At 45.1% G+C, this 25,283-nt stretch overlaps 1 protein-coding gene across 2 annotated transcripts in view; it reads right to left on the reverse strand.

Annotated features, from left to right (window-relative positions):
- LOC147030962 (macrophage mannose receptor 1-like) overlaps nucleotides 1-25,283 on the reverse strand; it is a 164,131-nt gene that overhangs the window by 68,635 nt on the left and 70,213 nt on the right. For both annotated transcript variants that reach the window (XM_085875566.1, XM_085875565.1), the window contains exons 7-9: nucleotides 17,427-17,534; nucleotides 16,860-16,975; nucleotides 2,607-2,716 (exon numbers count right to left, since the gene is read on the reverse strand). In XM_085875566.1, coding sequence (XP_085731692.1) covers nucleotides 2,607-2,716; nucleotides 16,860-16,975; nucleotides 17,427-17,534 — 334 coding nt within the window. The remainder of the gene's footprint in view (nucleotides 1-2,606; nucleotides 2,717-16,859; nucleotides 16,976-17,426; nucleotides 17,535-25,283) is intronic.

Consider the following 25,283-nt stretch of genomic DNA (forward strand, 5'->3'; position numbering starts at 1 on the left):
GAGGCCTGGCTCGGGAGGAGGCTTTTTGGAGGCTTTTTGCTTTGGTGGTTCCATGAGCTTCGGCTTCTGTTTGGCTCGGGAGAGCTTTCTGCTTCGAGCTGCTTTGTTTTGGAAGGAAGTTGAGCCGGTTGCTCGGATCGAGCTGCGAGTGGTGGCTTCTTCTTCTTGGTTCGTGGAGCTCTTTGTTCTCCATTTTGGTTCCCGGCTTGGTGCGACTCGTCGACCTCTTCGTGGAGGTGGTTCCTCGGGGAAGCGATGGATCGGCGCCTCGTCTCACCAGCATGTGTTGAGAAGCACGGGAGGATTCGTGGGAGCTCGGGAAGGATCGCGGCTCGGCGATTGGATCCAGCTCGCTCTCGCTGGAGCCCGGGTTCGAACAACTTGACCACACAAGGTGGAGAGGTTCGAGATAGGCTCTGGGTTTCAAGCTCACCTGTCCTCCGAGCTGGAGCCCATTATTAAAGGCCTCTGCCACCATTTCTTGGGTGTGTTTGTGTGCATACGTGTGTCCATGGGCCCGTCTAATAAGTAGGAAATTGTTAAGTGCTTTGTGTGCTGTAAATGTTTGCATTGCATTTCGTATAGACGGTCGTAGTTCTTTTGTCGTGCTTTTGTTGCTTGTATAATTGCATACGTGTTTTTCCTTGTTTCATTGCATACGTGCTTTATTATAATAAATGTCCTTGTGTGAATGTAAACCTGTTCGTTGCATCCTCTTCCCTTAATTGAGCTGCCCTCTTGCATTCAGAATATAGTTGGTTTTTAAATAGCCGACAAATAGAATTGGGTCCGGCGAGGTCTGGCGATAATACCCGCTCGGTTATCCCAGAATGGAACGGACCGCTTAAGCGGTTCGTGTCCAAGCAGGCCTTCCCCGAGGTACCGTCCCTCGGTAGGTTACCCGCGCGGGTACCTAGGTATATCGATATTTGGCGATTGACCCTATTTCGCGCAGGTAGAATACGGACTGGGCCATGGTGGGATTAAAAACCCACCCGTGACTGGTTTCTGGCGTTGTTCCAGAAAGTCACGACTGGATTGTCCGTTCGGTGGGCGAAGCGACCGCTATGGGTTAGACGCGGTCGTTCGCACGCCAATGGGTGGGAATTCTACAAGAATATATATACATAATTTTTGGCCCGATCTCTCAATGGTGACGAATCACTGGTAGAATTAAAAAAAAAAACCTCGTATTCGGATCTTCACCAAAATCGAATCAATTTGCCCTCGTCACGCACCCAACTTGTCCACCAAGTTACGTCTGAATCTGTCCATATCTATCGTTTTTGGCCACATCACTCAATGGTGAAGAATCACTTTGAAATACCAGGATCTGGAACCGGATCTTCACCAAAATCTAATCAATTTGACTTCGTCAGACACCCAACCTGCCCACCAAATTTCATCTGAATCAGTCCCCAACTTTTTGAGATATCCTGCACACGAACAAACAGACAAACGGGGGAGAAAAACATAATCCCCGTCCATCAGGGTAAACATGTGATAGATATCCTAAAAGTGGGGAACGAATCCGTCAGTAAACCTGGGGAAGTTGACCCGTCTGTATGGACGGTTTATCAATTCCTAATAAATTACAAATCAAAAGAGGTAGTGCTGACACTGCACAGGAATGTCAGAACATTTTCTTAAAAGTGAGGAAGAACATAGCTGCCAGATAATGCGTTTCAGTGTAGAGCAACTAGATTGATGCTGCGGCTCGCTACATTTATCTATGGGGTATAGAAGGAGACAAGAAGGGGATTAGACAGAGATGTTAAAGATAATTAAGGGTATAGACAAAAATAAATGCAGAAAATTTTAACCATAGTGGACAGTGAAAGGACCAAGACTAGCTGCAGCCTGAGTAAAGAAGAGAAGAGTTGGGAATGTTATGAGGTGGTGGTTTTTCACTCAGAGTAGCTAATGCATGGAATGGTCTTTCTGGAAAAGGCAGCGGCAGCAGAAACAGAACAGTGGATAGATTTAAACTGGAATTGGGTATCTACCCTGAATCATCGGGCGCGTACGGTCGGAGTACATGGATCTACTGGGAGGATAAGTTGGTAGCTTCAGTGTGGACAGGTCGATTTTATATGCAGTACATGCACAGTAATTGTAACATCCATGAAAGGGTCTCTTCAAAAAGTGGTTGTGCTGTCAGTATTTGTTCATTTCTCACTCGACAAGCCTCTTTGCCCTTCCCCCTCCTCCCTCAAAAGAAAAAAAGATGATCCTGTACCTGCACAGTACTGTTCCCCCCCTCCCCTTTTCAAGTTTAGGTGTACTACCTAAAAGGTTAAGTAATATGTCACACATACCCCTTCATTCTTTACACTTCCTCCCATACTCTGTATCACTTCTGCCCCATCCCTCTACCTAACTACCCACCTGTCCAACTACTCTACCTTCCAATTTCACTCCAAGCCTCACCCTTTCCCTTCCTTTTCACACTTGTTATTCTCAAAAGCTAAATAACTCTATTAGCTATATCAGCCTCACTTTCATCTTAAAACAGATCTCCTTAAACATCCATGATATTCAACCTTCTGTAGATATTAAAAAAAAAAAAACATGCAAGAAATGTGAAGCATTTTTCATTTCATTACCAGGTTGTTCTTCGACCTGGCCGGTGGTGTACCGTGCGCCATTTTGAAAACGACCTGACCAATATTTTCTTCCTTCCACAAGCAGACTCGCCACGAAGGATTTTTCAAAGCTGTGTGGGGATGAGGCAGAAGGATAACAAAATGACAAGTACCCGTCGCTTCACCGACGGTAATATGAAAGGGAGGAGGGAGAAAAGAGGGGGGAAGAGGGAGAGAGGGGTGGGGGTGAGAGAAAGTGGGGAGAGTGAAGAGGTGGAGGGGAAAGGAGGGAGGGGGAGCGACGAGGGGTGGGGGAAGGGAAGACAGTTTGAGGTGAGAGGAAGGGAAGGCAGATGTGCGATGGGAGCGTTTATTACGATTCACACAGTCTCATCAAAATTATTCTGCATGGAATAACAGTGAAGATGGAAACAAAATAATGTCTGAAATCCATTTTCTACCGCTCGTACTATAAACACGGCCTGGAGACAAACTCCTGTCTGGAGACAAGTCTGGAGACAAACTCCCGTCCGGAGACAAACTCCTGTCCAGACAAAAATACCGCCTGGACGCGTTCGAAGACAAACACCGTCCGGAGACAAACACTGCCCGGACGCGTCCAGAAATGAACACCGCCCAGATGTGCCTGGAGACAAACACTGCCCCGGACACGTCCAGAAATGAACACCACCCAGATGTGCCTGGAGACAAACACTGCCCAGTCGCGTCCAGAAATGAACACCACCCAGATGTGCCTGGAGACAAACACTGCCCCGGACACGTCCAGAAATGAACACCGCCCAGATGTGCCTGGAGACAAACACTGCCCCGGACACGTCCAGAAATGAACACCACCCAGATGTGCCTGGAGACAAACACTGCCCAGTCGCGTCCAGAAATGAACACCGCCCAGATGTGCCTGGAGACAAACACTGCCCCGGACACGTCCAGAAATGAACACCGCCCAGATGTTCCTGGAGACAAACACTGCCCCGGACACGTCCAGAAATGAACACCACCCAGATGTGCCTGGAGACAAACACTGCCCAGTCGCGTCCGGAAACAAACTCCTGTCCAGACAAAAATACCGCCTGGACGCGTTCGAAGACAAACACCGTCCGGAGACAAACACTACCCGGACGCGTCCAGAAATGAACACCACCCAGATGTGCCTGGAGACAAACACTGCCCCGGACACGTCCAGAAATGAACACCACCCAGATGTGCCTGGAGACAAACACTGCCCAGTCGCGTCCGGAAACAAACCCTGCCCGGACACGTCCGGAGACTGGTTCAACATTTGCGGACCCCGTATTCAGGGTTATCAAACGGTGACGCGTTTCTACATTCGCGGCACTGTGCTTTGCATATTTTCGGTTTTTCGCAGGTGCAAAAATAATTTGATCGGGAACCGTGAGCGATTATTTAATCATACATACAGTATTGTTGGTTTTTGTTTAGTTTTAAAACTCATGATTACATGAGCACGATTCTACACGCTTCCCCGTCTCCGAGCGAGCATTGAAATTTGTTTAAAACACCGTGATTGTGTTTAAAACACCTTTAGTACGCGTAGTACACTGCTCTAATTACAGTCCGCACACCACTAAAGTGTGATCCCCAAAATAGTTGCCATTCAAACTGCTTGGAATTCCATCTTCAAGGAAGATACGGTATTCTGTATTATTCTACGATGATAGACGTAGAGTTGAAATTGCATAATTTTCAAACGTCCTGGCATGACTTGCCATTGAGTTAGAATTTCATTTTAATTTAGATCCAAAATAAGTTCATTTTTTTATTTTTTTTTAAAGACTTACTTTCCTGTGCGTGAATCAGCCTCGCTGATCGTCGCATGATTTTCACCTTGGGGGATATGGTGAATTAATTAATTAATTTTATCGACTCTTCGAGCCCTTTCAGGGCATGAGAGCAAAGAAAACACAAGAATACAAATGTCTACAAAACGAGTGACGTCTGGACTCTGGATACAGATAACCATATAACCATATGCATTTTCTAGCGAGACTCGGCATACGAAAACCATGTGTGGTGTAAATGCTGTAAATCAGGCTGACGTTTGCAGTATCGAACTGTGGGACTCCAAATGGGGCTTCGTTATTTCTGGTTCCAAGTACCAAGTTTGTAATTTTCGTCCGCAAGAGGAAGGTTGGGGAGGTCATGTTGTCAATTAATGGCACGATCCTCCAAGCCTCTCCTGAGGTGTCCTTTTTCGGGGTCACTTTTGACAGGGGCTTAACCTGGGATTCCCATATTATCAAACTTACTTCCAAGTGTGCTAAGGGCCTCAACCTTTGACGGAGTTTCTCCAGCACATCCGAGAGGGCACATCAGGATAGCCTCCTTCTCCCGTACAGAGCCGTCTTCCGTCGTCATTTAGATTACGGAAGCCAAGCCTTTTGGGATATGTCCGCAACTAACCACAGGAAGCTGGAAATGATCCAATCTTAAGCTCTGCGCATATGTCTAGGGGTCTTCAAAATCACTCCGGTGAGTGCTCTTCTGGTCAAAGCTGGCGAGATGCCCTTGTCCCTTCGGTGGGGAACTTCCAATCTAAAGTACTGCGCCAAGTGCATTCATTTTGGGGATAGCCACCCAGGCAATGCTTTGTTTTCAGATTGCTGGGAGGACCAGGCTCTTGGCAGATCCCCCCATCCTCCCGCTTTTGGGATTAAGTGTGTAAGGGCGGTTAAAGGGATGGGTTTGGACTCTCATCTTGTTAACTCTTCAAATATTGTGGCCATATGGCCTCCCTGGACCCTTGACATCTCTAGAATACACCTAGATTTATGGGGCAAGATAGGGACAATCCAGTCGTGACATGTAACCAGTCTGTTGAATTCCTCAACAAGGTTTGCAGCCAATCTCTACATGCCTCCACTGATGGCTCTAAAGATCCGGGTCTAGCTCGTACTGCAGCAGTCTTTGGCATCCCAGATGTGAAGGTGACAAAGTCGTTTAGGCTTTCGGATCACCTTTCGGTATTTTCGGCCGAACCTTTTGGCATCATGTGCCGGAGGCTTGTGAAAAAATTATAGACTTTAACCCCCTGAGTGCTGTTATATTTTCCGGCTCCCTCTCGGCTTTGAAGACGTTGGAGTCTTGTCAGCCCGGTTGCAGGCATGAACTGGTTCTCGAGGTGAGGGGCATGGTCGTTGACCTGCCTTGGATTCATGCCCACGTGGACATTGAAGGCAATGAAGAATGCGACCAGACAGCCAAACACGGTCTTAGGTTGGATTTCGTAGCCCGATTTCCGCTGGGCCTGGCAGAACTCTCCTGATGCAAGTAGACAAAATCAACAATATATGGCAATCTCAGTGGGAGTCCTCCAACAAAGGAAGGTGGTGCCAACGAGGTGCACCATTTGGTCGACTCTTCTGGCTCGTTTCCTCAGCTCCCCAAAAGGGACCAGACGACCATATTTAGGTTTAGACTCCAGCAATGTTCTCTCAACTTACATCTTCAAAGGATCGGGCATCACCCCCATGGGATTGTGTGACCGGTGTATGGTTCCCGAGGATTTGGATCATTTTTTCTCGATCTACCCTCAGTACGATGAGCCCAGATCACGTCTACCTTCCCCTCTGGGGATCACGCTACCACCTTATCCATCGAGGGTCACAATACCTTCACTGGCCAGGGTAATGGTTCCTTTTCCTTCGGTGATTATGTTACCTTTCCCTCTGACATTCATGCAGAATAAAGTGGCATTACACAACATCCACAGAAACAGCTCATTGAAGTCACAAAAGCTGATGCTTTGAATGATGCTTCTGATCAAGCTGTCAACTCTGTCATTAGTGAAACCTTGGAATAAAATTTCCATTATTCTAGTTTTACATTAAAATCTCATGACAATGTCAAAATCTTGATTGCTGGTCTTGGTGATGCCATGACCGCTCCGACGAAACTTGATCCACATGGCAAAATACAATGATCTACAGACAAACTCTTCTTGTATAATGCATGCTGATGACGATGAGGTAGCTACTACTGCTGTTGTCAAACGGCGGAGGAGCTCCTTGTGAGCCAATGGTCATTCATATCTTGTGCCCAACTGAGTCTGCGGACGTTCTCCTGCAGTTGGGTTACTTTTTTTTTGAGGTTAGTGGCAGGATTTGCACTCCGGCAAAAGTAAAACGCTTCACTCCGCAAGACAAAAAAAAAACGCAAAGAAATCCGAAAACTCACTCCGTGGGAGTACCTCCTGTGCAGCTTCCCTCCGCAGCGCAGCTCACCGGATGACGGGATTGGGGCAAAGCCTTCCGGAACTCCACTCTGATGATAGGAGGGAAACCACGGGGTAACCTTCACGGGTTAGATTGCGGTAGTGTGTGTCGGAGTGGTGCTGAGGTGTTGTCCATCAGATGACAGTGTCCTTGGGTTAACCTGCGGCAGACCCTTCGGGTGGGTGCCTTGAATGTCCTATCCCGAAGAAAGGATGATCACCTGTCTCTGTTATCATCTGAGCTTAAGCGTTTGAACATCTGTATTGCAGCACTCTCTGAGGTTCAGACACCAGATAGTGCTGATATCATGGCAGGTGATTACACCTACTATTGGTCTGGTCACTCTGATGGTTACCATGCCCAGGGAGTTGCTGTAGCTGTGTCCAATAAGCTGACTCCAATGATAATTGAGGTAACACCAGTCAACGAGCGTATTATGAGACAAAGGATTCGTCACTCCTTGGGTGTCATTTCCCTGGTCTCTGTATATTCTCCGACTGAGGCGAGTATGCCTGGTATTGGCTTAATGGTTAGGGTGGTGGGCTTGGGATCCAAGGATCCTGAGTTCAAATCCCACTTGGCTGTTGAATTAATACCAGGTGGGGTTGACTGCCTGTCATCCTTCTGAGGTCAGCAAAATGTGTGCCACCAAGGTGGTATCCTGTGTCGGAGTGGTGAGCCATCCAGGATTGTATCCAATAGCCAAGGAGACTGCTTAGGCAGCACCAATACTAATGCTCTGCACAGAGTATGGTCCCAAATGGATGGATGGAGGTGAGTGATCTCACCATAAAGGACGCATTCTATGCCACGCTCAAGTCTGAGGTTGATCAATGCCCCAGGCGAGATACTCTTCTAGTCTTGGGGGATTTCCATACATCGACTGGAACTGATAGGGATTATTATGAGACATGTGTTGGTCCCCATGGGTCTGGAACAGACTGTGAACCTGAATTGCAGTAAGTTCCTTGACTTTGCAAAAAGTCATTGACTTAGGGTGGCCGGTTCATGGTTTCAGTTCCACAGGCTCATCGCTGGACTTGGTATTCCAACGCTGGTGATGCGGCAAAGGAGATTGACCATGTGCTCGTTTATGGTCGCTGGAGGATGATCCAGAACTGCAGGATCTATTGTCGTGCTCAGTTCCTCAATACCGACCAGAGGCTTGTGGCAGCAACTCTTAAGTTTCAGCTCAAATCCAGGAGAATGGTACCATCACAGCCGAGGCTGGGTGTTGGCAAGCTCAAGGAAGAGAGGGTACCTGATGGGTTTGCGAACAGGCTGAGTGGGGATTTGGGGTGTCTGGGTGCTTTGGGGAATCCTGAAGAGTTGTGAAGTGCCTTCAAAACCACAGTCAACTCAACACAGATGTTGCTGGTGGATGTCATGGAACTCACCGGAGGGTGAAGAAGAATTTTGTCTCTCAAGGGACACTGCATACCGTTGAACAGAATCCCAGGGCCAGGCTGAATGGCAGAGCTGACCTGTTCAGGGAGTTAAGGTGTAAAACTGTACGTGAGCTGAGGGTGGAAAGGAGGCTGATGTGCGAGGAATCTTTGAGGGGGTAGAGCATCAGCTGTGGTCAAGTGATTCTCATCCTGCTCACTGGGGAATTCGCGCATTACATTCCTCCAAGCCCGTCCCTCGGTGTCCTGCAATCAGAGCGGAGGGTGGTGGGCTCTTGACAGAGGAGTCGAAAGTGAACACCCGCTGGGCCGCTTCCTTTAAGTGGCTGTACCAGGCTGATCCACCAGCTGTTGAGTTGGATGTCAGGGGTGTTACTATCCCTATTGCAGACCCTCCAATCAACTGTGGTCCACCTTTGTTTGTGGAAACACGGGCATCATCCCAACTGGCTGGAAGAGGGGCCTTGTTGTCCCTCTCTGGAAAGGGAAGGGTGATCGCCAGGACTGCAACAACTACCGAAGTGTGACACTGCTCTCAGTGCTCGGATAATTATTGGTAGGGTTCACCACGATCTGCTTGAGCACCAGCGTCCAGAGCAGTCAGGCTTCACACCAAAGAGGTCAACGATTGACCGTATCCTTGCCCTTTGCGTCCTCAACAAACGCAGATGAGAGTTTCGGCAGGGGCTGTTTGCAGCCTATGTTGATCTCTGTAAATTGGGATGCCCTCTGAAGGATTCTTGGTCTTCGTGGGGTGCCTCCAAAACTGATCAATCTGTTGTCTGAACTATACTCTGGTACTGATAGTGCTCTGAGATGTGTTGATACCATCTCTGACTTATTTCCAGTTGTTACTGGAGTTTGTCAGGGGTGTGTACCGGCCCCCACACTTTTTAGCGGTTGTATGGATTGCATTCTGGGGAAGATGTCAAGTTGCGGTTGAGATCAAGCTGCAGTGCATCATTTGGGAATGTCTAGATCTCTGACTTTGATTTCGCTGATGATGCAGTCATCTTTGCGGAGACTCTGGATATCCTTTTGGGGGCCCTCGAGGTGCTGATTGAGCAGTCGGAGCCACTGGGATTATGGGTTTCCTGTGTCAAAACTAAGATCCAGGCTTTCAATGACATCTTAGATGCTGCTGTCCTGTCTGTACCTGTTTGTGGTGAGGATGTTGAGGTCATGGAGAGATTCACTTCCCTTGGCAGTGATATTCATGTCTCTGCTGGTTGTGAGCCAGAGGTCAACAGCTGTCTGGGTCCGGTCTGGGGAGTCATGGATTTACTGGATCCTGGGGTGTGGCGCTGCCGGTACCTTTGCAGGAGGACAAAAGTCTGAGTCTTCAGGTCCTTGGTGCTTCCAGTCTTGCTCTGCATTTGTGAGACTTGGACTCTGACCAGGGATCTGTGATGGAGACTTCATCCTTTGGGACCAGGTTTCTTTGAAGAATCCTTGGCCATCACTGGTCAGAGTGTGTCCAAGGAGTGGTTGCCGAGAGAGACTCAAATGAGATTTGTTACCTGCATAGTCCTGAGCGTCAGCTGTGGCAGTATGGACATGTGGCTCGTTTTCCTGATGCTGATCCTGCTCAGCAGATTGTCTCAGCGAGGGAGCCTCGTGAGTGGAGGAGGCCAGTGGGCCAACCACATGCCTCGTGGTTGCAGCAGGTTGATCGACATCTCAAGGAGATGGGGATCGGCCAGGCATTTGCCTGGGGTATGGCCAGATGGAGGCCCCTGGAGTACAGGCGGAAAGTGGACGCAGCGATGCGCTGCTCCGGCACATGCTCCCATACCTGACCTGACCTGCTGTACATGGTCCATCTCCTCCCTATGCGTTCATTCCTCCTGATGAAACATGGCAAGCGAACACATGTTGTGAATTAGCTTTGAAAATGGTGAATATGCTCATATATGGTCAAGCTAATATTCCATTAACTTCTCAGTTTGGTATGTTCCCCACACATCCAGATGGCAATTGCTTTTTCCATGCAGTCATTTTATGGTTACTGGCAGTCGGTGTTATCATGCTGAATTACATGAGTGAAATAGATCAATTATCCAACTGTTGAAGTGTGCTAATGGAAAAGAAAGATGGCCTGCAACAAAACTTGGGCTACTAATTCTGAGATTACTGCTGCCGTATCTTCATTACATTCTGATATCTGCACCTACTGCAAGCAAGGATTAGACGAGTGGTCTTCGATTAAGTTTTCCACCCAACCTTCTCAATTGCCCCAGAAGTCCATCTATCTCGTGAATATGAATCGGAATCATTACGATGTTGTTAAATATTTCTCTGGGTCAGATCTGAGTGATTACTTTCCAGGCATTCCTGTTGCAGTGCACTGCAAATGACTGTTTGACACTTCTGCTCTTGGAGCACCAGCAGAAAAAAAAACGTTTTGTCTCACAAAGTTCTACTTAATTTTCAAATGATCAGAGCATTCTCCTTTCAAACTACTTCATGTTTTATTCCGATAAAACCAGAAGGGTTCACAAATTTGACTGCCTTCCTACTGATGGTCACCTGTCTCTTCCTCTCGAAAGCAGCCCATGAAAGAATCCATAAAAGGCGCATGGTCATTCTGTCACATTAGTGTTGAAGATAAAAACAGACAGACTCTACAAAGCATCTGCTTGTCAGGATTCATCCAAGGTTACCACTTTGAAAGAACATGCACATGTGGCCAAAACTTGTGCTTGTCAGGATCCATCCAGGGTTGGTAGACTTCGGGAACACGACCTAAGTTCCAAAGCTTCTGTTCATTTGGATCCATCCAGGGCTCATCGACTTCGAGAATCCGACCTAAGTTTCAAAGCTCCCGCTCGTTTGGATCCATCCAGGACTGGTAGACTTCGGGAACACGACCTGAGTTCCAAAGCTTCCACTCATTTGGATCCATCCAGGACTGGTAGACAACTCGTGCTCGTCAGGACCCAATGCTGGCGGTTCTGCTCAAAAAACATGACCGACGAAGCAAATTGAAAGCTTGGTGCATGCTATCAAATCAGAAAATCAGAAGGTTACTGATCATTTGTTAAAAGGAAAATTGTGAAATGATCCGTCAAGACGAAGTTCAGAAAAAGTATGCCATACCAAGAGGTATTGTTACGAATCTGGAAGCCATGTGCACACAGGCAGCCAGAGTCCCCATAGTTTAGTTATTTCGATAAGTATGTATTTATAGTTAGAATCCCTCCTTCTGTCTAATGGGAATTTTGTGTGTGCGACGAGTTTTTTTTTTAGTTATGTTTTTATTATATCTACAACAACCACAACAACAACAGCGATGCAACCCAGTCGCCATTGCCCACGTGTTTTTCGCTGAAGGCGTGGGCGGAGCCTCCATCGCCTCAGATTAAGGCTCCACCCCAAGGCAGGGCATGGACGTTTCGTCCAGCAAATGAGCGAAGGGCGAGCATGACACGCACGCCCCAGCCAATCGGGAGGTGACCACAAGTCGTCCGACAACCCCTTGTCCAATCAGGGGGTGAGTGGCGAGGAGAAGAGACCCCACCCACCTCAGAAGAGTAGAGTGGTTGTTAGGACCAGGGTTCGGCAGAGAGGGGATCATGGCGATTGCCGAGCGGTCTGTCGTCGTGGCTGAGTGGTGGTCGACGAGGGCTCCGCAGATTGTCGTGGTCGTGGTTGGAGCGGTCTGCGGTCCTTTGGAGGGCAAGTCTGGTGACCGAGCAGTCAGGGTCGTGGGCCGTGGACTTTGGGTCGTGGGTTCGAGTCCCACCGTGGTGGCTCGGGTTGGTGTGACCGCATGAGGAGGGACAGGTACCCCGGCCCGGCTCTACCGACTAAAGACCCACGGGTCCAGTTCTTTTGGGTGTGTGTGTGCGTGTGTGTCCGTGGGCCCCGTCTTTAAGTAGGATTGTTAAGTGCGTTTGCTCATTGTACATTGCCTGCCTTTTATTCGGATAACTCTGCTCTGTGTGCTCCCCTCCCCGATTATTATCGTAAAATAAACCCCCGTGTTAAATGTTCCAGTTCGTTTCTGTCCTTTCTTTGATTGACCCAGCATGGTTCGGACTTGAGAATTAGTAAGGCTGTTTGGGCCAGTAAATTGTTCATTTGGTCCGGCGCGGCTTTGGTAACTCCCGCTCGGTTACGCCGGATCCGAGTCGGTGATAGCGACTCGATTCGGACAAAGTTGGTCAAGGGTGTGGGTTTCCCCGGTAGTTGGACGGCGTGAGTACTGAGGTAAATTGGAATTAGACAAGTGGACCCTACCTCACGCCATCGAAATATTGGCGACCACGGTCCTCTAGGTGACCCGTGACCTTTTGGAGTTGACCGAGAGTCACGACCTAAATTCCGGTGTTTGGTGGGAGACGACGACTCCACTGCTCCACCTAGTGGTCGTTCATCACCACCAAACCCCGGCCCACAACAATATTATGGTACTGTTCTCAAATCATGTATGCCTGGTGTTAGCTGAATGGTGAGGGTGGTGAGCTTGGGATCCTCAGGTCCTGAGTTCAAATCGCACTTGGCTGTTGAATTAACACCAGGTGGGGTTGACTCTGCCTGTCATCCCTCTGAGGTTGGCAAAATGAGTGTCAACTTGCTGGGATGATTGAGCCATTTGAGTTTTCTGCGTCAGAGTGATGACCCGTCCACGATTGTGCCCAATAGCCAAGGAGACTGCTTAGGCAGCACCAACGCTCTTCTCCGAGTAGGATCCCAATGGATGGATGGATTAATGTTGATGGCAAAGTGATGGCTTGCTGAATGGTGCGACGTGCACAATTCAAAAAACTGAATACTTGCACATCAAAGCTCCCACTGATCTCTGGGTAAAGTTCTCTGATCATGATCACCAAGCTGGATCACCAGCTTGGTGATCACCAAGCTGGAAGATGTACTAAGCAAAAACATCATCGCGATTACCATGCTGGAATAAACAAACGATGGACACCTATTTTACCTGTGAATCACTCATTCAATGCTTCCTGCTCTCCTATCTCGAACTCAGTTTCCATCGAGACCTTCTGCTGCTAAAACGGTGCACACGTGCCAAGATCCACCTTAATAAATTCTGGTCGAACATGGAATCATATGCATTGTGTCGCATTGTCGAGAGGCATGTCAAGAAAAGTTTATTCCTTTTTGATCTCGCTGGTAAACATATTTCAGTAACCGCTGATGTCAAAGCTAAAATGGCTCGTGTGCATACACATGCCAAGCTCCAGCTGTGCTCCACACCTGTGCTCCACACCTGTTTGCCATCACCCGCCCTCGGTGTGGAAAATCGGATTCCAGAAGGCAGGTCTCTATCCCAAACAACATCCTGATTTAAATCGCTGATCCAAACTTTCTGGATGCTCATATTATTGGCATCACTGAATCAAGATTGGAATTTTCAGACAGTTCTCATTATTCTGGTTCCTGGACACATAATAATCAGAAATGGATCAATTCCCAACAGATTCCCAAAATCGTCCTGCACATGGCATAATGGTGTTTGAAAGTGAGGACGGACACATCACAAAAACACTAAAGTACTCAAACCCTCTCCTGAAGTACGTCTTGCTCAATTGTGTCCATCACGATGGCAATACGCTTCAAATATCCGATGTGTACACGGCTCCTAAATGTCCAGTTTCTATGTCCCAACCTGCTCTTCACAAATTAGCACAACCTGTCGACTCGGCGAACATGCTGCTTTGCATTGCTGACTTCAATGAGGATGCTATCCACCAAACACCTTTCTTGGCTCACATCACGGCAACCTTCAACGTCCATCGTTTCACGATTGAACCGACCACTCAACGCAATACCACACTCGATCTGGTGTTCTCCAAAAGCCAGCATACCGAATGTGGCGTCGTTGAATGTTATTGGTCCGATCACAAATCCTTGTGGACAACGTTACCGTAACATTGGTTCATTGGTTCAAGAATCTGCTGATTCTTTGTCACGTTAACTTCCTCCTCAGTATTATTATTCTACCAGGTGAGCGTCTAGGCGTATTTCCCCTATGTTTGATATCTCGGTATTTGGTCATTTTCTTGATTTATGCATTGTTTAGGCCAAAAATCGCTGGGTACAGAAACCTTGATTAGCCATGTCTTCTTTTCCTTTTTGCACCTCAGTACTATATCTGATCGCAATGCTTTGTTTTCTATATGCACGCTCGAAGGGATCATGAGGTCACACGTGAGCATTACTTCATTGTTTTCAGTGATTGCTTTTGGTTCCTGTTTCCACGAGTTTTCTGGAACTGGGATATTGAAACTTTTGCAGATGTGCCAGTGGATTACTCCACATACCTTGTTGTGTCTTTGGGCACACAGTTGTTCTGACATGAGTTTTTTTTACATCCTGATAGGAGGTGGCTCGCACTTTCTGTTTCTACCTTGCAGAACCTACACTTGTCCGATTGACTCAGTCCCGCCATTTTATTGAAGCCATTGGTGTAATGTCCTTGGTTTTGGGTATTTATAATGATTCGTTCTCCATCCCAGTTGAGCTGACCTCTTCTTAGTCTATTCCTTATCAGTCCAGCTGTTTTGTTTTTTTTATACCTTCTTGCTCTTTTGTCATTTTCCCAGTTGTTGGTGTATATCTGTTTATATTTCGTTTTATACTTTTCTTTCATCTATTTTGCTATTGTTTGAGCTGTATTCATTGTTGTTTCGGTTTCTTATGTGACTTCTTTCAATCGCACCTGTCTTTGGAAATCTTTTGCTAGGTGGGTTAGGGATGCCTTCTCTAGTTTGTTGTCTTCATGTTTGCTTACAAATTGAATTCAGTAGTCCGTTTCACATGTTCAGCCAATCCTACAGTGGTCATTCTGTGCAATTGGTTGAGCTCCATCAGGCCGCTACCTCCTTCTCCTCTCAGAAGGTATATTCTCGGGATGCATTGATTTTTGTAAAACATTTTGTGGATGGTGAGGAGTTTCCTTTGATTTTCAGTTTATTGATTTCTGATTGTAGCCAGTTTATTATTCTGCAGCTGCACCGGCCGACTGGTATCGCAAGTTGGTTTATAGCTTTGATTTCGTTCCTTGGAGAAAGGTACGTTTTCAGGATCAGCCTCGTTCGATGCACGTATTCTTTGGTAATTGTTTTGCACATTCGTTTGTGACATATTTGGTGACCCTCTTCTACTCTAAGGTATTTGTATGACGCTTCGTTGTCTATCTCCTGCGTTGTTGTGTTAGTGTCTATTTTTGTTGGTCGACCTTGTATCAGTGCACTTGGCATACTTGTCAAGGTCAAATTCCACCAAAATGTCATCAGAGTACCATTTAATTAATTTGAGTTGTTCTGCTAATTTTCTGTCATTTGGTGGAAATAGTTTTAAATCATCCATGTAAAGTAGATGAATCACCTTTCTTGTTTCTTTGGACTTTCTCTTATTTAACATCAGGATGTATCCATGTCCTTGGTTGTTCAGTGGGTCGAGGGCCAAGGAAAACAAGAGGGGCGAAAGTTGTCTCCCTGAAAGATCCCTCGGCGTATCTTCACCCCTGGGATTTCGATCTTTCCGAGTGCTGTAATATCAATGTGATATTCCAAAGCTCCATTGCTTTCTCTATCAGTTTGATTACTTAGAGATTGAACTTGTACAATTGCATGCATTTTCTCATCCATGAATGTGGGACATCAAAAGCTTTTTTGTGGTCTACCCATGCTGTGGATAATTTGGTTCTTTTTGTAATGCAATTTTTTGAGTTTGGCCGTGTTTCGTAGTCGGTGGTCTGTTGTTCCATCGCATCCTCTCTTGCATCCCTTCTGTTCTGCCTCTAGGCCTACTTCTTACGTTAGGTGACGGTACATCATTTCTGTGAGGATTTGTTAGAAGTTTGTATGTTGTTGGTAGACAGCTTATTGGTCTATATTTGTGAGGTGGTTGGGTGTCTTCAGATTTTGGGATGAGGAAAGTGTTACCTACTGTGAGCCACTCATCCAATGTCTCCTCCCCCTTGGATAAGTTTATTGAATGCTCTAGCATAGTGAATAATGTCGAGAATCTGGTTGCTTTAGCCAGAAGTTTGGAATTCCATCAGACAGTTCTCAAGTTGTGACCGGGCTTTTAAAGTTTGGAATTTCGCTCGTTGTTTTTGTTTTGTTTTTTTTGCTTCATTAAATATCACTGGAGGCATTTCCTTTAGAAGTTGTTATTTTATTTTCTTCCAAGTTTTGGATCCAATCCAGCTCTTTGTTGTGTTCTTTTGGATCCTTATAGATTCTTTTCCAGAAATGTGTGTGTGTGTGTGTGTGTGTGTGTGTGTGTGTGTGTGTGTGTGTGTGTGTGTGTGTGTGTGTGTGTGTGTGTGTGTGTGTGTGTGTGTGTGTGTGTGTGTGTGTGTGTGTGTGTGTGTGTGTGTTAGCATGTACAAATAATGCAGACAAACTGTTTTACAGAATATATGATGAGTCCAGAGACTGTCTTCATGAAAGAAGAAATAATCTGCAGCCATTTTCTTTACAAATAATCCTGCTACTCTCTTTGACCAATCAAGAAGTGCCTTTCGCACACCACTGAAAAGTACATAATTATAGTAAAAACATGCAAACAAAAAAAAAACAACAGACGTTTTCACAACAAACACCACAAAAAGGGTTCTTCAAATGAAACTTTTTTTTTTTTACCTGTTTTGGATGAATAAGACTTTTTCTTTGTTAGCACTGCATGTTTTTTTCGCCTCATTGAAGTCCATCTCCCTGGAGTGGAAGCAGAAGCAAGATTTTTCAAACTTCTCACAGCCCTAGACACAGACAAGCATACAAGACTTTTACACTCTAAAATATCTCAACTTGAAGTGAAGAGTACTTCACAAATTGCATTCTGTTCGTTTGGATGGGGTAGGTATTAGACAAGTCACAAAAACTTTTTCTTTTCTTTTTTAATGTGAAAGGATGTAGGGATGATATGTCGGAAAGTATGGAAGCAAGGTTGGGGTCGTCCACACGACCAGACATAACCTTCTGATGAATATAAATGATAGTTAATGAAAAAGGCATTTATATTTTCAGTAAGCAAGAAGATTGATGAGAGAGAAATCACTTCATCTGTATTTGATAAAAGGGGCAGAATAGCGTTTAATGTGTAAATGCCGATAAAACAAAAGTCCAGAGAGATTATGATATTTTTATGTGTATGAACACGAAGACATTTTCATTTTTGTGAATGTCAAGGGAAGAAACAAAAGGTCAAACCTGGCGACAACCTGAGTTGACTACAGGTTCTGCATCTCCAGTTGAGGCAACCTTCTTACAAATGAAACCATATTTGAGATCGCAGAATGTGTCGTTCCAAAAGCCGTTCTATCAAAGGCAAATTACACATGATCAGTTAAGTGCACTCTATTGCCAAAAGTATTGGGACAGCAAGGGAATTATGCATTATGGTCATCAATTCATAATGGTTTTCTCGATATACAATAAGTTATGAACATCATGAGCCATTTATTTAATTTTAGTCGACGTCAAGCTTCATCATGCACGTTATTCTTCCTTTCCAGTGTAACATCCCACTCCTGAACCATTTCGTAGAGTGCTTAGTAAAACCACTTGGTGCATTCTCCAAGTTTCGATGGCGATATTGTGGTTCTGTCCCAAAGGTCGGAAGGCAAAATAAATTATATTATCACAATGAGAAAAAATCTTTTCAGTTATGAAATAATGAATCGCCACACCATGGCGGGAAAGACGAGAGGTACGTATGTTCACTCTGTATAGCCTGGAGTTGAATCTCGACCCAGCTATAAACTGTCATCGCAGTGTTTCACAGGCAGGGTGATTCATATATATATATATATATATATATATATATATATATATATATATATATATATATATATATATATATATATATATATATATATATATATATATATATATATATATGACCATTTTTACAGCCATTTTTCCCTGCTGTGCAGGGGTTTGGCTTTTTCTTGAGGCAATCTTTTATGGCCGGATGCCCTTCCTGACGCCAACCCTGGTCGCCTCTTACGACACACAGGGATATGGTACACCTATTCTAACCGGGGCATACACCGGGACCAGTACACTGGCACTCATTTCGCCGACCTCGGAAGGATGACAGGCTGAGTCAACCCCCTGGTGTTAATTCAGCAGCCAACGGGGCTTGAACTCAGGACACTGGGATCCCAAGCCGCCACCCTAACCACTAAGCCAACACCAGGCTATATATATATATATATATATATATATATATATATATATATATATATATATATATATATATATATATATATATATATATATATATATATATATATATATATATATATATATATATATATACAGGGTGGCCTGAAAGTCACTTTACCCCTTCCCAGTGAAGCACTGTTCTTGAACTCTTTTAAAAAAGGTTTTATTGTGCAGTACTTACAATCATTAATTTGTCATTGTATCTGTATGTGCTCCATCATTCTTCTGAGTCAGTGTTTTCGCATACCATAGCGGGCAAGGGGGTGAGGGCAGAGGGGAAGGGGAAGTGCAAGAAATTTATCAGGGGTAAAGTCACTTTTGGGCCACCCTGTATGTATATAAATATATATGTACACAAATATATATATACATCTACATCTACATATACGTATTGCGGATACGCAAGTCAAAAAGTATCCACAATATATTGTCATGTCCAGGGGATTTTGCTCCAACCTGGATGGACAGCCAAATGATTTCCCTTGGTGGGTTACAGCTGAAATTCTCGGAGATTATGGCATGCGCGGAATGGGAGGGTGGCAAATGCATGTAACAGAAGGAAGCACAGCACAGAGGTTTATCTCAAATCCACGACAATTAGACAACACAAGCAACTTAAATAAATATTGGGTTTAATGAAAATAAATCAAATATTTACTATGGTAATAATTCAAAACTGGATAATAATTCCAGGATGAGAGGTAAACTAAATATAATTTTGAGGCACCTCCACACAGACTTTAAAACAGACAAGGGAACAGAATAGTAAAATAAAAATCCCTCCTTTATCCTGGCACTTAGATGTGTGACCAGAGGTGAGTTTCGGAAGCTTGAAGGTCACCAAACTGCTTTGGCACTGTGTGGGAAAATGCGCCCAAAATGGCGCCCAGATGCTCTTTAGGCGGGAAAACGTACGGGAGGAAATTCAGGTGATGATGCTCAACACCAGGGCTCAGGAACCGCCGTGCAACTTCTTTCGTCGATCGCATTTGCCGACGCCGCTGCCCTGCAAAATGGCGCCGTTTCTTTCTCCAATGGCACAACAAGATGCTTCGAGGCATGGTCGCACACAGCCCAGTCAACAGTCAATGACCAGTGTCTTGCTCCATCATGTGAGCCAATTTGCCTCAGCACGAACACAAGAATCGAACAGCCTTCTTCACTGTGTCGAGGGAAAGCCAGCCGTAATGCCCTTCTCTTCCATCTGCCATCTCTGCCTCCTCACTTCTGTCCCACCCTCCTTCGTGTCCCGCTCTGAACCTAACTCCCTGCCTTCTCGTCGCCCAACGCGAGAATCTCTGACCACGATCCTTACCCCCCTCCTCTTCTCTCTGATGTCATGCCCATTCATCATCCACTCTGGGGGCGTGGTTTGCCAGTTGTCCCGCTGGAGGTGGGGGTTCTTGCCGACTTGGACGTGCAGCTCAGTTGTTGTTGTTTTAAGGACGTGATCTTTTTTTAATCGCCGGTCTTGAAAAACAGAGGAAAAGGTCACAGGGGGCAATCACATCCTGGGAAAAATTCTCCTTAATCCCAATCTAATGAACACAGCACCACCCCCCCCCCCCCCCCCGTGTGGTGACATGCAACATTTGATCTCACAGTTTTCCCACTTAATTTCCATCTAGATGTCTCCTACACGTCCACGGACCAAGCAACTCTATACAATCCTATCTTTATGGTGAAATTCCTCCATTTACCCCACAAACATAGCAATATTTTTGTTTCAATAATTTAACTCCATTTGAGCATGTACAAGAGCATCATTTCTCCATATAGTTCCCTCCTTTTGAACACACAAAGTCCATCGGATCACAAGCTTCTGTCTGCCCTTAGAAAAAAAAAGGTTTTGGCTGAGTAACGAGCCACACGTGCACTGCTTCTTTCACTTGTTGGTCACTGGCAAAGTGGCGGCCTCTTAAAGCATCTATGAGTGGACCAAACAGGTAAAAGTCAAAATCAACAGTTTGAAAACAACCGGATAAAAGTTATACCGAGAGCTCGGGAAATGGAAACAAAATGTCACAACTCCCACTGAAAAAAAAAAAGAGGACCGAGAAAATTTTCGAAAGGTATCTTTGAAGACGAAAAAGAACACAACAAGGAAGAAAATTGGATACGACACTTGAAAAATAAAAAGCAGCAACTGCAGGAAATGCATGTAATAATAAATGACGAAGAAATAATGAGAAAACATCTCGCAAAAGTGCCGAACTTCAAATGCCCAGGCCCGGATGGGATTCCAAACTCCTGACTAAAGCTACAACATGCTCTCCACCCTCACTACGCTCGAGCGTTTAACAAACTCGTCCCAGGGAAACTGTCAGTAGATGAATGGTTCACAGAAGACAACACTCTTTCAATCCCAAAATCTGAAGAAACCCATCTACCCAACAAATACAGACCAAAAACATACAAACTTTAAACAGGTATAATCACCGATGTAGTTTATGACACCTCACTCAACAATGAGCTGTAGAGGCAGAGCAGAAAGGATGTAAAAGAGGATACAATGGAACAATCGACCATTTATTGATAAACAAAACCACATTCGAAAACGACAAGGTCCGATAAACTAACTTAGCAACAGCCTGGATCGATTACAAAAAAAGCATTTGATACCTCGGAATCAAATGCCGACATTTGATACCGACAAATACCTCGGAATAGAAGAAGGCTCCCAGGTACAACACAAGAAAATGCATACAATAATCAGCAAAGAGTACTTACACAGAATTCAACTAATTCTGAAGTCATCCCTCTCTTCAAGAAACAAAACCAACGCTATAAACCGATTTGCAGTGCTGTTTTTCCAACATAGCTGTGCAATTATAAACCGGACACAATTGGAGATCAACAATGTGGACACCAAAACAAGGAAACTTCTAACTATTCACAAGATATTCCACAAAAACCAATGCGTTCTACTTACCGAGATGAGGAGGAGGAGGAGGCAGTCTGATGGAGCTTAACCAAGTGCACAGAACAATGTGTCGGGACTTGCGGAGTATGTGAAAAGCTCAACAGACTATCGGATGAGATTTGTGCACAAACAAGAAAACAACAAACAGAAAAGGGTTCCTTACTCCATGAAGCAACAAACTTCCAAAAACAGGTGCACATTATGGAAAATACACAGGAAAACAAAACAGAAACGAACACAGCCCCGATGATTGCAAAGACAACCAGAAGGGCACTCGGTAGAGCGCATCCCTCCGCCACGCAATGCCTGATCCAAAAGAACATATCGGGCCGATTACATTTTTGAAATATCATGCTATGTACCGTTTTTGGTCCGATCTCTCAATGGTGAAGAATCCCTGAAAAAATTAAATAATTTTCGTATCCAGATCCATATTCGGATGTTCACCAAAAATTGAATCACTTCGTTCTTGCAACACACTCAACTTGTCCATCAAGTTTCATCCAAATCTGTCGACAATTTTTTGAGATATCATGCTATATATTAGTTTAGCCCTTTCTCTCAATGGTGAAGAATCACTGAAAAAAAATTATCATGTACGGATCTGGATTCGGATTCTCACCAAAATCGAATCAATTCGTCCTTGCCCTATGCCCAACCCGTCCACAACTTTTTGAGACTTCGTGCTATATATCAGTTTCACCCGATTTCTCAATGGTGAAGAAGCACTTAAAAAAATTATCACAAATGGATCCGGATTCGGATCTTTACCAAAATCGAATCAATTCGTCTTTGTCACACACCCAATATGTCCATAAAATTTCATCCGGATCCGTCAACAACTTTTTGAGATATCCTACACACAAACAAACAAATGAAATTGCTCATTGAGAAAGGAATTGCCGGAATAACTTTGTCATATCTCCATGATCTCTGAAAAAACAAAAACCTGGAAATCAATTTGGTTCTTATAAGTCGATAGTGCTACTGTTTAATGAGTTTTCGGACTTAGTTTGGTCATGATCATAACTTGGAAGTCAATCGGACTTGAAATGGCGTTTTTAATCGCAATTTGAAAGTTTTGACCTGACCCGCCCCTCTCCCCCCCACCTGACATTCGACCCCCGATCACAAAGAAGGGTGTTGGTGTGACACCCCAATGAGACATATGGTTGGATGCAGAATTGGAAGATGCAAATTTTGGATTTGGTTTAAAGTGGATACGACCATTTTAGCGGACGTTATTGCGAAAATAAGAATTTCCGTTTCTCGGTGACCTTGACCTTTGACCTAGATTCACCAAAAACGACAGGTGTCTAAGTTGGACCATGGCCGACGTCTGTACCCAGTTTGGTCATGATCGCTGAAATGATGTGGCTGCTGCAGGGTAAACACACACATAAACAAACAGATAGACAGACAGACACACAAAATGACACACAACCGACCAACATAATTGCCGGAATCCAAAGGATTCCGGCAATTAACAAACAGCCAAACAAGAAGAAGACGTCGTGCAGAGCACGATAGTACTCGCAAAGTCCATAAAACAAATTTGACCTCAAAAATAATTGGTGGTTGAATTCAATGACCAAATATGCAACTCCTCTTCAAATTTCAAGTCAATCGGATGAAAATTGACAACTTTAGAATTTGGCCTATGTTGACTGACAAAATAATTGGTGGTTGATTTCAGTGACCTGAAATATATATCCACTTCAAATTTCAAGTCAATCGGATGAAAATTGAGGAATTTAGAAATACCCCCATGTTGTTGACCTTGGGCCGATGACCTTTTGGTCCATGTTGACCACAAAAATAATTGGCTGGTTGAATTCAGTGACCTGAAATATAAATCCTCTTCAAATTTCGAGTCAATCGGATGAAAATTGAGGATTTTAGAAATACCACCTTAGTTGTTGACCTTGGGACTATGTTGACCTTTTGTTCGATGTTGACCACAAAAATAATTGGCTGGTTTAATTCCGTGACCAAATATGTAACTCCTCTCCAAATTTCAAGTTAATCGGATGCAATTTGACAATTTTAGAAAGTCGGCCTATGTTGTCCTTTTGGCATATGTTGACCTCAAAAATAATTGGCTGGTTGAATTCAGTAACCTGATGTGCAAATCCTCTTCAAATTTCAAGTCAATGAGATGAAAATTGAGGATTTTAGAACGACCTCATTAGTTGTTGACCTTGGGACTATGTTGACCTTTTGGTCCATGTTGACCTCAAAAATAATTGGCTGGTTGAATTCAGTGAACTGAAAAAAACATCCTCTACAAATTTCAAGTCAATCGGATGAAAAATGAGGAATTTAGAAATCTCAGGCAAGTTGTTGACCTTTTTCCAATGTTGACCTTTTGGTCTATGTTGACCTCAAAAATAATTGGCTCGTCGAATTCAGTGACTTGAAATGTAAATCCTCTTCGGATTTCAAGTCAATCGGATGAAATTTGAAGATTTTAGAAACATCAGCAGATATATTGTTGTGGTGCCGGGTCTCGGCGGCGAGCACGACCGCTTGGGGGAGCAGTAGAGTCGGCTCCACCGAACACCTGGAATTTAGATCGTGACGCTCGGATACCTCCAAGAGTCACGGGTCCTTACAGGACCGTGAATCGCCAATAATTAAACCGCGTGTGATAGGGTTAATTGCAAAATTCAAAATACCTAAATACCCACGCGGCGAGCTTCCGGGGAATTCACACCCTCGACGGGGCTCGAGCGGGACGAGCCGTTACCGTGCTCGAACCGTGCGCAACCCGAGCGGATGGTTACCACGGCCCGTCAGTCCAAATGCACAATTTACCGTCTCCCAATTCCTCAACTCGCACCGTGCTAAGCCAATAAAGGAAACACAGAAACGAGCTGGTACATTCAACAAAAGGGGTATTTGTTTTACAATAATAGGGGAGGGGAACACAGAGCAGAGTTATCACGAATAAAAGAAATGCAATGTACAATGAGCAAACACTTTAAACCATTCTACTTCGAGACAGGGCCCACGGACACACACACACACACAAATACCCAGACAGAGGTGGACCTCGAGGTCTTTATTGATACCCCCAGCTCGGAGGGAAGGTGAGCTGGAGGTAAAGAATGTGCTGACTACCTGGGCGCGTTCGAGCGGCTCGACGTCCGCACCTTCCTGGAGCACCAGTCGCCAAAGAGCGGACCAAGGTAGCCGAACCCAGAGGAGGCGAGATGAGGTGGTCGCCTGTCATGAGATGGTCGACCGCTTGCAGCAATGCACCAGACGAGACACCTCGGATGCGTGCGATGCAGTCAGCCGCGGACCCAGACAGACGCGCACTCGAGCAGACTGGACGCACCTCTGAATCTATTCACGTCTCTTTTTCGGGGCGCGGTCTGCTCATCGCCTATTGGGTGGAAAATGATGCATACCCTTACTTGGCGTGCAGCCAGAGCAAAGCGGTTCGTGACAATATACGGTGAGAAATCCACACCATCGTCCAGGGAGACCCCGCCTAGCACACAGAGCTCCGCCCACATACGTGCTGACACGCACGCGTGCTCTGGCGCCAGTGAAGGAAGCGAAGGCAGGTGTCGTTGTTGTCATGGTTGTTCAAGATGTACAAATCCTAACTATGAAATAATCCACAGCGCACGTACAATTAATCACCCATTAAACATAGGATGGGACCCCCACTAGAAACACATACTTACCGATATAACTGTTCTATAAGGACCTGAATGTTGAGTGCTCATGGCTGCCAGATTCGTAACAATATTCTCACAAATGGGAGGATGACAAAAGAGCAGAAAGATATAAAAAGAGCTTGACAGGACAGGGATTGACAAGGAAGGTACATTGGAATGGCTAAGAAGAGGTTAAATTAGTTGGGATGGAGAACGAGTAATCATCTGTGCCCAAGACCAAGG

Source organism: Eptatretus burgeri, chromosome 3 (assembly GCF_056783735.1).
Source record: "Eptatretus burgeri isolate ZD-2024b chromosome 3, Ebu_testis_v1, whole genome shotgun sequence".
In the NCBI taxonomy this organism is placed as follows: Eukaryota; Metazoa; Chordata; class Myxini; order Myxiniformes; family Myxinidae; genus Eptatretus; species Eptatretus burgeri.